The following is a 15,345-nucleotide window of genomic DNA, read 5'->3' on the forward strand; positions in this document are numbered from 1 at the left end:
AGAGGAAGTCACGCAGACATTTCAACTGGACTTTGGATTTTGCTCTCAGTCTGGAGAGGTTGAAGAGCTTTCCGTCTGATCTGGTCCGGAGATAGATGCCTTCTGTTGCAGTTCCAAAGGCCTGCTTCAGCAGGACAGCGAAGAAAATCCCAAACAAGGTTGACGCAAGAACACAGCCCTGCTTCACTCCGCTTCGGATGTCAGAGGGGTCTGATGTGGAGCCATCGAAGACAGCAGTGCCCTTCATGTCCTTGTGGAAAGATCTGATGATGCTGAGGAGCCTGGGTGGACATCCGATCTTGGGGAGAATCTTGAAGAGGCCGTCTCTGCTGACCAGGTCGAAAGCCTTTGTGAGATCTATGAAGGCTATAAAAAGTGGCTGTCGTTGTTCCCTGCATTTCTCCTGCAGTTGTCTAAGGGAGAATACCATATCAGTGGTGGACCTGTTGGCTCGGAATCCACACTGTGATTCTGGATAGATGCTCTCTGCAAGTACCTGGAGCCTCTTTAGTGCAACTCGGGCAAACAGCTTTCCTACAACGCTAAGGAGAGAGATGCCGCGGTAGTTGTTGCAGTCACCCCTGTCACCTTTGTTCTTGTACAGCGTGATGATGTTTGCATCCCTCATGTCTTGAGGTACTCCACCTTCTCTCCAGCAGAGGCAGAGGATTTCATGCAGCTCAGTGACGATGATCTCTTTGCAGCATTTTAGGACTTCAGCAGGGATGCTGTCTTTTCTAGGTGCCTTGCCAAAGGCAAGGGAGTCCAGGGCCACGTGAAGTTCTTCTAGGGTTGGTTCACTGTCAAGCTCTTCCAGCACAGGCAGGCACTCAATGTTGTTCAGTGCTTCTTTGGTGACTACGCCTGCTAGAGTTTTGCTGTCATCACGGTCTCTGTGTCAGCAACACGTTCTTCAACACAAAGCCCCAACATAGAGTCTCTTGGAGACATCCAAGATCAAAGCACTGGCACCAGCTCGACCTGATCCTCACCAGACGCTCCAGCCTTCCCAGCATCAAGATCACACGCAGTTATCATGGTGCTGCCTGCGACACTGACCACTCCCTGGTGTGCAGCAGAGTGAAACTGCAAACAAAGCAACTGTATCACACGAAAAAGGAAGGAAGACCTCGCATTGATACCAGCAAGACCCGGGATCAGAGAAAAGTGGAGGAATTTGCACAAGCGCTTGAGGAATCTCTTCCAGGCCCGGCCGACGCAAACGCATCCAACAGATGGGAACATTTCAAGAATACCGTTTACAACACCACCTTGTCCATATTCGGCAAGAAGACCAACAAGGCGGCAGACTGGTTTGAAGCCCACTCTGAGGAGTTGACACCAGTCATTGAGGAAAAGAGGAGAGCTCAAGCAGCATACAAGGCCTGTCCCAGTGAGCGCAACCTACAGGTCCTCCGAACTGCTCGCAGCAAAGTCCAACAGACTGCCAGGAGATGTGCTAACGACTACTGGCTCCAGCTCTGTTCCGAGATACAGATAGCAGCTGACATGGGCAACATCAAGGGGATGTATGACAGTATCAAGCAGGCCCTAGGTCCAACACAGAGGAAAATTGCCCCTCTGAAGTCTGCCACAGGCGAGGTCATCCAGGATCAGGCGCAGCAGATGGAACGCTGGGTGCAGCACTACTCTGATCCAGTGATACCAGCATTGATACTAGTCAGATAGTCACTTAGCAAGAATCTTAGATATTACACTTAGTAACTACTTCAGCAAATTCTTGATGCAGTTATATGGACTTGATGAAGTGATATTGGTTTCCTAGCATCTGGTTTGAAGTCGTTCAACAGCATCACCATGTTTAGTAATCTGAAGTTGATCAGATATATTCTTATGTATCCAAAACAATTTCTTAACCTTTGGCTTCAGCTCAAAGAGATTTTGTAACTCAGTTAGGTCTTTCCACCACCCTAACTTCCTCAATATCTGAAAGTGGATTTATCGCCCATTCTGGAATTTCCACTGAAAGAAAGTCCTCAGATTTCTCAGATATATCTTCATGCAGCATATCCAAATGGTCACAAAAAGCAGATCATCATCCAGCCTTTCTCTACTAGCTCAGTCTTAGAAGTTGGTACAGTTCGTGATGGCCTATACTGCACTTGAGTAGATTTAACTTCGAAATAAACATTGAAACTCAGACTTGGGTTTAAGATTAACCTCTTCCTTGCAACTGCAAATTCATTTCATTGAACTTTGCAAATAGTTCTGATAGATAACAGTGTTGTGTCTGATGTTGTTGAGTTCATCACTGTTCATGTCTTCCAAAAAATTCACATTACTGTCAAAAAGGTTTTAAAAACATCGCACAATATTGCCTTTTGCTAGCCAGTGAAGTAATAGACATTCACAATCTTCATTCTCATCACAGAGCTCCAGGAATAGTTGATCAATGGGAGCATGGGCTTTAATCTTACTCACTCCCATAATGACAATGTGTGATTATTTGTGCAGGCGATCACTGGGTTTTTTGCATCCAGATGTTGGTGGTGAATGACACATTGAGTGGGAAAGACATTTGGTGCTGCTTTTTTCAAGTAAGCCGCACACCCACAGTAGTGACCATACATTGATTGTGTGCTCCATTGGTATTCTCAAGCAAATATGCACAAACAAGTATGTTAGTAAGCTGAATTTCTTTGCAGTGATGTGCAGTGAGCCACATGAATACTCTCTCTCTCTCTCTCTCTCTCTCTCTCTCTCTCTCGCCTTCTTTGAAACACACACTCTCTCCCCCACTCCAGAAATAATTTTTTTTGAAAAAACTTCTTCCCTCACTCAGAGCTAGGGAGAGCTCAGCAACACCCCCCCTAAGGCAACTAGATAGCTGCCTCCCCATGTGCTTTAGAGAGCCAATCCCTTTGTACAGGCTCCCTGCTTTTTTCATGGCTTTCTTACAACAGAATGGAGGCAGCTGTGCCTGTTCTTTTCCTAATAATTGCTGATGCAGGTGTCCTGCCTTTTTTTCACTGGAAGCCAGCCACCCTGTCTGATTTTATCTAGAAACCAGCCATTATTACACCTAACTAATAGGCAGCCCAATCCTGAGCTATCATGGTGCCAAAATGGCTGCCACGGTATCCAGTGCTCAACCAGGCAGCCACCAGCAGCTAACCAGCGTGCAACCAGGCAACCGTTGGATAACGGAAGCAGCCCCGCAATGGGCTACTTGAATCTACAGCAGCTCTGGAGCTGCTGCAGAATTGGCGAATCCTGTGTTGGACCACGTGGTCCGACATGGGGCTCAGGACCCAGTGGAGCTGAGCTCCACTGCTCCCACCCTCCTCCTGCCACACTCCCTCCCCCCACCATACCTCCTCCCCTCTGCCCACCTTCCCCCCCACCTCTCCCCACCCTGGAATGCCTCCTACCCACCTCCACCCACACCCTTACTCACTTCTCCGCTGCCAGGTGGTCCGGGCGACTGCCAGGTGGTGGAATCCGGGCCCAGTGCACACACTGTTCAGGATCAGGACCTGAGCAACTATGCCTACTCCTCTCCAACAATTGCTAATATAGGTACCCTGCCTGTTTTTCATTGGAAGCTGCCATTATTGCAGTGAATCGGCTGCTAGCTGCCTTACTCTGTGGGTGGATGCATGCATGCACTGTTTAACTCACTGACTGCTCTGGAGAAGAAAGTGGCATGGAAAAGCAAGATAGTATTTTTTTACTTGTTGGGTTTGTGCTTTGTTTTTATACTTGTTGGGTCATTGAGGCTCTGCCTCCCCTGACTGTATGTCCCTCCCCACTTCCCCTGCCTTACACATCCCTACTTTGAAGAACTGTGAAACAACATGAAATATTGATTCCCCATTAGTATTTTTTCTTTGTTGCCTTGCAGATAACAACTCTTGAGCCAATTTTTCATATTTTATATAGTACACATAAGCGAGAACCAAAGATTCGTTGCCTAGCAAAGTTGACAGCTAAAATGCAAATTCTGTTGTTCTTAGTAAGTTGCACAGTGTTTCTTCCACATTTTCAGGCATCTCATCTATGTGTCTGCACTGAATTGTTGTTGAAAGGAATTGTTTTAAAGTCCAATTCTATTGGCTGTAAAACTGGCAGAACAAGTGTGTTCCGCCAGTGTTAACTGTCTTGTGGCAGTCTTAGAAGCCCTTCCAGCAATATGCAGAGTTGCATGGTGCTGGAGTACTGGTGGAAGGACTGGAGCTTTCCCCCGCATACTGGAGGATTGTCACAGACCCACCAACCCAGGTAGGACAGTGGGGAAAGTGGGAGGGCGGAATGGGGGCAGGTAGTGTGTGTAATGGGATGGCATCAGGGGTAGATTCGGTCCAAGAAGGGGCTTGTTTGGCAGTGGCAGTGGCTGCCAAATCCATACCCCCTTTCCAGACCAGATTCCATAGCACAGGTCCATGCTGGCACAGGTCCAAGTAGACCCATCTGCGCCATGAAGGCCAGTCCCCAGGTAAGGGAAAGTTTGTTCTCTTACCAGGAGGCCTCCAGGACTATCTCCACTTGCAAATTGCAGCATGAGCCATTTTGGCGCTGATGCATTGATGGGGGACAGGATGGGACAGAGAATTGGACTGTCAATTATATTTTGTTGTGACTTGTGCAAAGCTATTTAGAACTTCACTAAATGCTGGTAGGATTAGTTCTTCACAAATTTTATGTTACTTTCTGGGCTGCCCAAATGACATTTTTGCATTGCAGTTGCTTATATCAGCTGTTCTGTCATATTTGCGGGAGTTTGCATTATCATAGAGGGCATTAAGGACAACTACATGCAAATTAAGATGTTAGCAAATGCTGAGAGACATAAGAACATAAGAACAGCCCCACTGGATCAGGCCATAGGCCCATCTAGTCCAGCTTCCTGTATCTCACAGCAGCCCACCAAATGCCCCAGGGAGCACACCAGATAACAAGAGACCTCATCCTGGTGCCCTCCCCTACATCTGGCATTCTGACTTAACCCATTTCTAAAATCAGGAGGTTGCGCATACACATCATGGCTTGTACCCCATAATGGATTTTTCCTCCAGAAACTCGTCCAATCCCTTTTTAAAGGCGTCTAGGCTAGACGCCAGCACCACATCCTGTGGCAAGGAGTTCCACAGACCGACCTCACGCTGAGTAAAGAAATATTTTCTTTTGTCTGTCCTAACCCGCCCAACACTCAATTTTAGTGGATGTCCCCTGGTTCTGGTATTATGTGATAGTGTAAAGAGCATCTCCCTATCCACTCTGTCCATCCCCTGCATAATTTTGTATGTCTCAATCATGTCCCCCCTCAAGCGTCTCTTTTCTAGGCTGAAGAGGCCCAAACGCCGTAGCCTTTCCTCATAAGGAAGGTGCCCCAGCCCCGTAATCATCTTAGTCGCTCTCTTTTGCACCTTTTCCATTTCCACTATGTTTTTTTTGAGATGCGGCGACCAGAACTGGACACAATACTCCAGGTGTGGCCTTACCATAGATTTGTACAACGGCATTATAATACTAGCCGTTTTGTTCTCAATACCCTTCCTAATGATCCCAAGCATAGAATTGGCCTTCTTCATTGCCGCCGCACATTGGGTCGACACTTTCATCGACCTGTCCACCACCACCCCAAGATCTCTCTCCTGATCTGTCACAGACAGCTCAGAACCCATCAGCCTATATCTAAAGTTTTGACTTTTTGCCCCAATGTGCATGACTTTACACTTACTGACATTGAAGCGCATCTGCCATTTTGCTGCCCATTCTGCCAGTCTGGAGAGGTCCTTCTGGAGCTCCTCACAATCACTTCTGGTCTTTACCACTCGGAAAAGTTTGGTGTCGTCTGCAAACTTAGCCACTTCACTGCTCAACCCTGTCTCCAGGTCATTTATGAAGAGGTTGAAAAGCACCGGTCCCAGGACAGATCCTTGGGGCACACCGCTTTTCACCTCTCTCCATTGTGAAAATTGCCCATTGACACCCACTCTCTGCTTCCTGGCCTCCAACCAGTTCTCAATCCACGAGAGGACCTGTCCTCTAATTCCCTGATTGTGGAGTTTTTTCAGTAGCCTTTGGTGAGGGACCGTGTCAAACGCCTTCTGAAAGTCCAGATATATAATGTCCACGGGTTCTCCCGCATCCACATGCCTGTTGACCTTTTCAAAGAATTCTATAAGGTTCGTGAGGCAAGACTTACCCTTACAGAAGCCATGCTGACTCTCCCTCAGCAAGGCCTGTTCGTCTATGTGTTTTGAGATCCTATCTTTGATGAGGCATTCCACCATCTTACCCGGTATGGATGTTAGGCTGACCGGCCTATAGTTTCCCGGGTCCCCCCTCTTTCCCTTTTTAAAAATAGGCGTGACGTTTGCTATCTTCCAATCTTCTGGCACCGTGGCCGTTTTGAGGGACAAGTTGCATACCTTAGTCAAGAGATCTGCAACTTCATTCTTCAATTCCTTAATAATCCTTGGGTGGATGCCATCAGGGCCCGGTGACTTATTGATCTTTAATTTATCAATGAGGTCTGAAACATCTTCTCTTTTAACCTCTATCTGACTTAACTCCTCGGTCAGGAGGGGCAGTTCGGGCAGCGGTATCTGCCCGAGGTCTTCTGCCGTGAAGACAGATGCAAAGAACTCATTTAATTTCTCTGCCATCTCTAAGTCTCCTTTTATCTCCCCTTTCCCTCCCTCACCATCCAGAGGGCCAACCGCTTCTCTGGCGGGTTTCCTGCTTCTAACATATTTGAAGAAGCTTTTATTATTCCCCTTAATGTTGCTGGCCATGCGTTCCTCATAGTCTCTCTTGGCCTCCCGTATCACCTTCTTACATTTCTTTTGCCACGGTTTTGCCACACTTTTGCCACACTTTTTGCCACAGTTTTGCCACACTTTTGCCACAGGCCAGACTCTGGCCTAAATCCTAACCAGCTTTCCAGCCCTGGCATATTGGTGCCAATTATACATATGCTGCATCCTGCAGTTTGGTGGCACTCACAGAGGCTTCCTCAAAGTATGGAAATGTTTGTTCCCTTACCTTGGAATTGCATTGTCCTTATGTCGGTGCTGGAAAGTGGATTAGGATTGCACCCTAAAAGACAAAAATAACAAGTTAAGTAATATCTGAAGTACTGCAGAGACTCACAGCCCAATCCTATGCTTTTTCCTGTCATATCATTTAACAATATTTGTGCTCCATGCTGCAGGGGGGAGGCGGGTGGCAGGGGGCAATAGGAATGCTTGGGAGGGGAAAGGGAAAATATTTTCCCTTACCCCTCTGTAAGCCCTTCGACTGCCAATGGGTGTCTTTGGACCTGTGCCAGCTTTTCAGCTGGCTCAAGTCTGAGCAGACAAATGGGCATGTTGGCTGACTCCGGATGGGATGCTGTAGTGGTAATAGTATTTCAGTACTATATTTAGTATTTAGTATAGTATTTCAGTACAGTATTTCAGTGTGGCTTCTGGAAATAAATTCATATATGATACTTTGCTGTTATTTAACAGTAATGTGCTGTCTTTGTGTTGTCTTCGAAATAACTTTTGGTTTGCTTGTTTTATTCTTGTATTCATGAAATGAATCGCAAGGCTCTTAGTTTTTAAAATAGAAAGTTGTACATCTTTCTTGCAGGACTTATAGTTTCTCTGCAGCTTCTTCGTGGAGAAATGGAACAGGTTCGAAGGGAGTATCCTATGATCTTTAACAGAGGAGTGGCTGTTACCAGAAAAATAGGTTTCCCAGATGTCATCATGCCTGGTAAGTGCAGTTCCATTTACTGATGGATGAAGATTCTATTCAGTTGTCAAAAGTAATTATTTAACACTGGTAATTATTAAGGTGCTCATTTTTAGTTCAGTAAAAACAAATTGACAGGAGCAATACTTAAGTGTAAAATTGTCCCTTTTTAATTGAACTTTTTCTTTAGATCCTGTATCAGATTGATTGTGCTTGCTGCTGTATTATTATTAACAGTATTTATAGACCTCTTTTCAATGAAAAGTTTACAAAGTAGTTTACAGAGAAAATCAAACACCTAATGGCTCCCTGTCGCAAAAGGGCTCACAATCTAAAAAGATGCAAAACAATACCAGCAGACAGCCACTAGAAAAGACACTGCTGGGGTGGGAAGGGCCAGTTACACTCCGCCTGCTGAATAAAAGAGGAGGACGCAGTTCCTCCATTAGTAGAAGGGTAAGAGAGGTGGTATTATATATGTGAAGCAAAATATGTAGAGAAATTGTTACAGCCCAACAAATTATTTTAGGCTGAGGAATTCACTGTTGCTACTCTGCTTCTAGTACAGTTTTCCCCCCCTCCTTCCCTGTTACTTGTAGTTGCTATGACCAAGAACTAGAGCTGAATCTGGGTTTAGAAACAATTGTATCTGAACTTCTGATATTCTCTTCTTCCCCCCCCCCCATGCTGACCTTAAACCAAGGTTGGGAAATAGTGTGAAAGAGATTATATTACCCAGGAGCTTGAGAGCCATGAAACTACTTCAGTGAGCCCAAAGGGGCTTTAGACTATTTTCTTGAACAGCAGCATCTTTTGCTGCATGGCACATTACTTTGAAAATGAGGGCAATAAGAAAAGCATTTTGTGGTATGATATGTAGATCAGCTGTTCAAAGAAACAGTAAAATATTCTACCAAAGTAGGCCAAACATGTGAATCTGAGCAAACCTTTGCTTCCCTGTCCTTGATTCTCATTTGCAAAACGAGCAGCACAAAGAATATTCCCATTTTAATAGGAGACCCGTGTGTTCTGATAGAGTTCTAATAGCTACTTGGAAGTTTGATCAGATTTATAGTCCATTGGCAAACTCAGTGTTATAAACTCAGTATATAAGCAGTACTGTAACTGTTTTAAATACTTAATTGAAGCCTAACCTTTTCTGTGTTCTCTGGAGATAATAATAGTTAGAAATATGATTCTTTTAGCAGTGTAAAGGTATTTGTCATACTTGTCCTATATAGTTTAGTAGGATGATCTGCACTGAAAAATAATTGAAAATATTATGAGTCAATTCAAAAGTTGATTGACAAAACATGTGACTTAAGATTGAACTATGTCTTGTGCAGTGCCTTACACAAATAAGAAGTAACTATATTGCCAACAATAGTCATGCTATATTGTGAAAGCCATTTTGTAACAATTTTATTGTGAATGTTTGCCATGTCAAAATATTTTGGGTGCTTTATAAAAGCATTTATTTCCTCTGAAAGCCTTAGCACAAGACGCTTATATGTGAATTACACTTTCCAACAATAGGGTGCAGGTTTTCTATATAAGAGGATGATTTGTTAACATAGGTAAGTGATGTCATCTAACATTATGTATGTTATTTTGCATTAGCAAGTTGGCAATATTGCAAATCACTTTAAAAATCGCAAACAGTGAGTTTTTCCATTGTTTATCTGGTAGTTTTTTTAATCAGAGTGATCATGACAATTCTTAATATTCAGCTATATTTACTTCCATGAGGGGGGTCATTGCATCTTTTATAAATTCACTCAGAAGTAAATCCCAATTAGTTCAATGGGACAGACAGCCCAATCCTGAGCTACCTGGAGTGCGGGGTACTGCAGCACACAAAATGGCTACCGCAGCATCCAGTGCTGCTGCCTCCTCGGGAGGACTTTTGTCCCCTTCCCTCGAGTAAAAGGATGCAATGGGGCTACTTGATTCTACAGCAGCTCTGGAGCTGCTGCAGAATCAAAGAGTTCTGTGTTGGGTTTTGCAGCCTGACACAGAGCTAAGGATGTGGTGGAGTCAAGCTGCATTGGTCCTGCCTTTCTCTACCCTGCCTCCTCCCCTGGAGTGCCTCCTCCCCACCCTCTCCCACACCCCTCCAGCTGCCTCCTCCCCACCTCCCCCCACCTCCATATCTACCTTTCCCTTCTGGCAATTCAGGTAACCATGAACTGGCGGAGCACCGGCTTTCCACCAGTGCTAGCACAATGCTGACTGGCATTGGGTTAGCTCTGGCACTGGGCTGGCTCTAAGTCTCACAAATGTGCCTTATGGCACGTTTGCGATAGTGCACAGTGGTGATAAGCTGGTGCACAGAGCTCAAGTTTGGGCCCTTACTCCTTAATAAGGCTGAAACCCTATCCATGCTTACTTGGGAGTAAGCACCACTGCCTGTAATGGGACTTACATCCAAGTAGACACACATAGAATTGGGGTATAAACGTGTTTAAGATTGCAGCCTCAATTCCTAATAGATAAGAGCATATCTTTAATTTAAAACATCACACAAAGAGACAAAGTGCTGCTTGACTTCTAAGCTATGGTGAGGATCCAGAAAACCCAGCAACTGCTTGTGTATGCACAAGGGTGTTTGGATATCTTTTTCTTGAACAGCATCATTCCATTCTGAATAGCAAACAACTTTTGAAACTGAGTGGCATTTCAAGACTGATTTGGAATTATTGTTCAAAGGATAAAAGGGGGGAAATCCCACTGCAAGTACTTGGGTTGCCTAAAGTACTTCTATGGTTCCTAGTATCTATCCTGTGTATTGGTGCAAATAGATTAGCAATCTACTATGCAAGCAACTTTGTACCTAAGGAACATCCCTTCTCTTAGCAGCATTCTAAGTATTCAGTCTTTTGTTTTGAGAGTCTGATGAAAATGCATGCATCATCTTTTACCTGTGAGTGATGTTTAGTTTTATTTCTCTCTCTTGTCTAAATTTTCTGGATCTTTGTTTACTTTCCCTTCATTCTCTCCTTCTTCTTATTGGCACAGAGGTGAAGATAGTTGGGTGTAAGTTTTTGCTTTACTGTGTTCAGTCCATTTATTGCTTGCTGTTTTCCCATCTCTACATCATAGTTTTCCATGGAATGTTTGAGACTGTTAAAAATAATAAATCAACAGTGTAGGAAGAGTATGTGTCATGCACTGTTCATCTCAGGGGTTGGCTCCTGCCCTTTCATACGGAGTCTTGCATAGTCTAACTCAGCATTTCTCAGACTGTGGGTTGGGACCCTCTAGGTCAGCCTTGAGCCAATTTCAGGTGGGTCCCCATTCATTTCAATGTGTATTTTATTTTTATTATATTATACTTGCACATATTATGGTATGTGCATCTGGGGAATTTTACAAATCTATACTTTTAACAGGCTGCTGTGTATATGCTTTTAACAATAATAGTCAGTGGGGCTTATTCTTGGATAAATGTAGACAGGATTGTAGCCTTTGGGATGTTTGGGAAATTTTTTAAAAAACAGATCAGCAACTACTTGGGAGGGTTAGGAGGGTTCTTATTTTAAATAATTTTTTTTAACATTGTAAAGTTTTAATTGACTTGCTTACTCTCTTGCTTACTTAATTTATTTACATTTTGTTGTATGGGAGATGTTAAAAATTTTCTGTGTGATGATGTCACTTCTGGCCATGACATCATTTCCAGGTTAATGACATCACTTCTGGTAGATCCCAGCAGCTTGTCATTCTAAAAAGTGGGTCCCTGTGCTAAAAAGTTTGAGAACCACTGCTCTAACTAAAACTACTCCTCTGACCTTTGCTCCAGGATAGAGAGCTGTCACCACTATCTACACTGTTCTGCCCAAGTACGAGGACCCTGAAGTAGGGTAATAATAATAATAATAATAATAATAATAATAATAACAACAACAACAACAACAACAACAACAGGTATTTATATACCGCCTTTCTTGGTCTTTATTCAAGACTTTATTCAAGGCGGTTTACATAGGCAGGCTTTATTAAATCCCTATTAAATAGGGATTTTTACATTTTCAAAGAAGGTTCTTTCTTTCAAGAACGACTACATTCAAGGTGTTTCATTCCGATCTGGCTTCACATTCTGGCCTCCATCCTCCCACGCTCAGAGCAGATGGAATTGCTTGGCTTCAGCTTGTCAGCTGCTCCAAGGTCGCACGGTGCCGGTGGCCTCAAACTGGCGACCTTGTGGATGTTATGTTCAGGCAGACGGAGGCTCTACCCTCTAGACCAGACCTCCTGCCCAGTTAACTACTGGGCAGGGTAGTTAGTAGGGTACACTGCAACAGCTGATATATGACCCTTAGGGCCTGATCCTATGTTGAGGCAGTGCTAGCAGCCACCACACTGCCCCTGCAACTGTCATTTGAATGCCATAAGGCATGTCACTACTGGCAATAAGCTTGCTGCACCAGTGGAGAGGCCAGCACAGTCTGCACTGGCCCTCAGCACATGGATGACGCACCACAGGAGCACCAGATGGTTAGTTGCCCTGCCAGGTGGTAGGGAGGGATTTTGAGGTGGGAAGAGGGTCGAACTGGGCAGAGGTAGGGCGGACTGAAGGGAGGATCAGGTCCAGGACGGGGGCAGGAACAGCAGCAGAGTCTGCAGCCATATCCTTTGCCCCTTCCCAGGCCTGGAAGCCCAACATGAGCCTCCTCGGTTCTGCACCCACCAAATAGTGGACGCAGATCTGAGGAAACCATTGCTGACCACTGAGCTCAACACTGCATAAGTCCTTACCCTGAGGAGACTCCAGAAGCTGCCCTGGCCTGACAGGATACAGCAGTGGCCATTTTGGCACCTCTCGGCGCTACTGGGACATAGGATTGAACTCTTAGTCATCTCATGTTCTGGGTTCATTCAGAATTTTTCACTTCTTGCATATGAGGAACATGCATTACATCTAACCAAAAGTGGGATATCTTTGTTAAGGCTACCTTAAGCATTTGAACCAAGAAAGGTTTTCTACTGGTAAAATATAGAGACAAAATATATCAAACTTGTGATTCAGAGAGGAAAATTAATGGACTAAAGATTATTTAAACTGCTCTACTTTAGTCCTGCATCAATGTAACTGCTGATTTTAGATTTTTAAAGTTGTTGGGCTGTGACTCATATATGGGGGTTTCCCATGAAAATCTGATTTATGAACATCCACACTTTCAAAGTTCAAACAGTAATAACAACCCAGCATATGAATGTCAACTTGCACATGTTTGAGAATTGTAGTAACTTACGGTGATATCACATGCTGCCATGAGCTATGAGACAGCTGCAAACCCAATCTAATAAGGAGAAAGCAAACAGAAGGTGAAAGTGGAGAAGGAAGAGATGGAGGCAGGAGAAACAGAGAAAGAGAAAGTAGAGGCAGAGGAGACAGAAGTAGGAGAAGGAAAAGTGGAAAATAAATTCTAGAGGGGGGTGAGGGCAAGAGAGCAGAGGAGGAGGAGAAAGATGAGGAGAGAAGAAGTAAGGAGATGGTGGAAGGACAAGGGTAAGGAGAAAAGAGCTGGGTTAAATTTACTTTTATGGGCTAGCCTAGGAACCCTAACAATATTGATAACACTGAAAATGCGTTCCAAGTTTCAAACAAACCACTTACACATGAACTTCTGTAATATACTCCACTTGTACATTGTGGACTTTCTATATTTGCATGTCAGTATCAAATTATATGAGGGAAAGCAAGTGCCTGGGATGGGTGTTACCTTGCCCCAGGGATGGGCCACGACTCGGATGACATGGACTTGAGTCGTGAAAACATGCAATCAAGTTACACGTCTTTTGAACCTGGAACTGACTTGTGTCTTTTTTCAGAAACAAGACTGGGCTTGTTGACCCAAATTTCAAAACTTGAGACTATCAGCCCACCAGCCCAGTCTGTTGTGTGTGCTTGTTTTTGGGGTTTTTTTTGTTTTGTTTTTTTGCTGCTTCCACAGTGACCAGAAAGACCTTGTGGGTGATATGGAAGCCGCATTCAAAGCAGTACAAGCAACAGACTTGGTGAGAGGATTGTGGGTTGACTCCAGGAGGCAGAGGGTGAAGGGAAGGATGGAAGAAAGCTGCACAAGGCTGGGGGGAGGAGCCAGAGGAAGGAGAGGCAGCCTGGAGAGGGGAGAGCAGGGTCTCTTGTCCATCCTGCAAGGAATGGTCAAATGATAGGCCAAGTGCCTGGCTTGATTTTTTTTCCTCCTCTGGACGAGGGATGGGGGAAAGAGAAGCCCAATGGAGGGGGGAGGTGGTTTCAGTGACAGGAAAATGCCTGGATATCCCTGGTAGGGAGTTAAAGAGTCAGCTCACCACCACTCCAGTGGGTGTAGTAAAGGGGGAATTGTTATGTGAGGGGAGATTGGGTGTCTCCTTGTGTTGCTGCTGCTAATGCTGTTGCCACCAGTTGGCTAACTTGCTGCAACCTTGAGCTGGGATCCATCCTCGCTCTGATGCGGTCAGCCCTGCCTGCCTACCTGCCCACCCCCCATACTGACTATGTGCCTCTGTCCTGTACCAGTTCTTCACTCTTGCCTGTGCCCCTGTACATTGTAGGCTAGGCTGCAATAAATGAATGTTGTCCACTCACTAGTATCCTCCACAGTTACCTGGGAGGAAGCCCCATCAACCACAGTGAGACTCAGAATTCTGAGTAGGTCTACAACAGACTGGGTCTTAAGCCTCTTGGCTGCTGCAGGTAACCCTCTCTCCGTCCCTCCCTCCCACCTGCTGCTTCTGTCCCCTCATACTGCCTGTCCTGTCCCTTCTTATTGAGCTCAGATGCCTCCCTGTAGGTCTATCCATGCTCAGTGCTCCTTCTGAAAGCAGAATCAGGAGTTGTGATGTGAATGGGGCGGGGGGGGGGTGGCGGTTGCAGGTTTTGGCAAGGAACATTGCTTTCTTCACTGCTGCACACTTTAATAACAGCTGAGCTTTTACATCAATGAAATGAAAAAGGTGATTGAAATGAAGGACTTCACCACATTGTTGACAGGTAGCAGATAGAATGGGAACATCCGGGGAGTGTTAAATGAGAACTCGAACACACACATCTCCCCCACCAGCACCTCTGTGTTTTCTGCGGAGTCGCAGCTTGACTTGTTTTCTGAAAAGACTCAGACTCAAGTCAGAGTGACTCTAAAAATGCCTCTGGACGAGTCTCATTGCCTCACATTATTACTCATTTGCAACTCAAGTCAAGAGGGCGGAGACTTGGGGCTCAACTCAAGACTCAAAGAAGTGTCTCCTGCACATCCCTGTCTAGCCTCTTTCATAGGAGGAAAATCTTCCGTTTTGTAGAGGAACTTGCCTTTTGAGCTTTGATCCAATCAAGCCCAGAGTACGTTGCCTCAAAGTCACATATAACTCTGGAATTAACCAGTGAGAATGTGATATTTACCTACTGTGGAAAATAAACAATAATTTTCTCTTGAGTTAGAATTCACTTTTATTTCTTATTGTGGGCACACAGGATTGTCCAATTAAGCTTCTTAAGTACCCTTGCACCCCCTAATAAACACACAAGAGAAGTCATATGGAATGTAAATTGGGCCACTTTTGTTAAATAAAGCTTCCGATGCCTCAAATTCCTTTACCCTTTAGTGCAGTCCTAGAGCAGACAGCAAACCACGA

General features: G+C 44.8%; 1 protein-coding gene across 5 annotated transcripts in view; it reads left to right on the forward strand.

Annotated features, from left to right (window-relative positions):
* Nucleotides 1-15,345, forward strand: part of DOCK3 (dedicator of cytokinesis 3) — a 282,465-nt gene that overhangs the window by 92,207 nt on the left and 174,913 nt on the right. For all 5 annotated transcript variants that reach the window (XM_066613546.1, XM_066613549.1, XM_066613547.1 and 2 more), the window contains exon 14: nt 7,603-7,728. In XM_066613546.1, the coding sequence (XP_066469643.1) occupies nt 7,603-7,728 (126 nt within the window). The remainder of the gene's footprint in view (nt 1-7,602; nt 7,729-15,345) is intronic.

The sequence above is a fragment of the Tiliqua scincoides genome, chromosome 2 (genome assembly GCF_035046505.1).
Source record: "Tiliqua scincoides isolate rTilSci1 chromosome 2, rTilSci1.hap2, whole genome shotgun sequence".
Lineage (NCBI taxonomy): Eukaryota > Metazoa > Chordata > Lepidosauria > Squamata > Scincidae > Tiliqua > Tiliqua scincoides.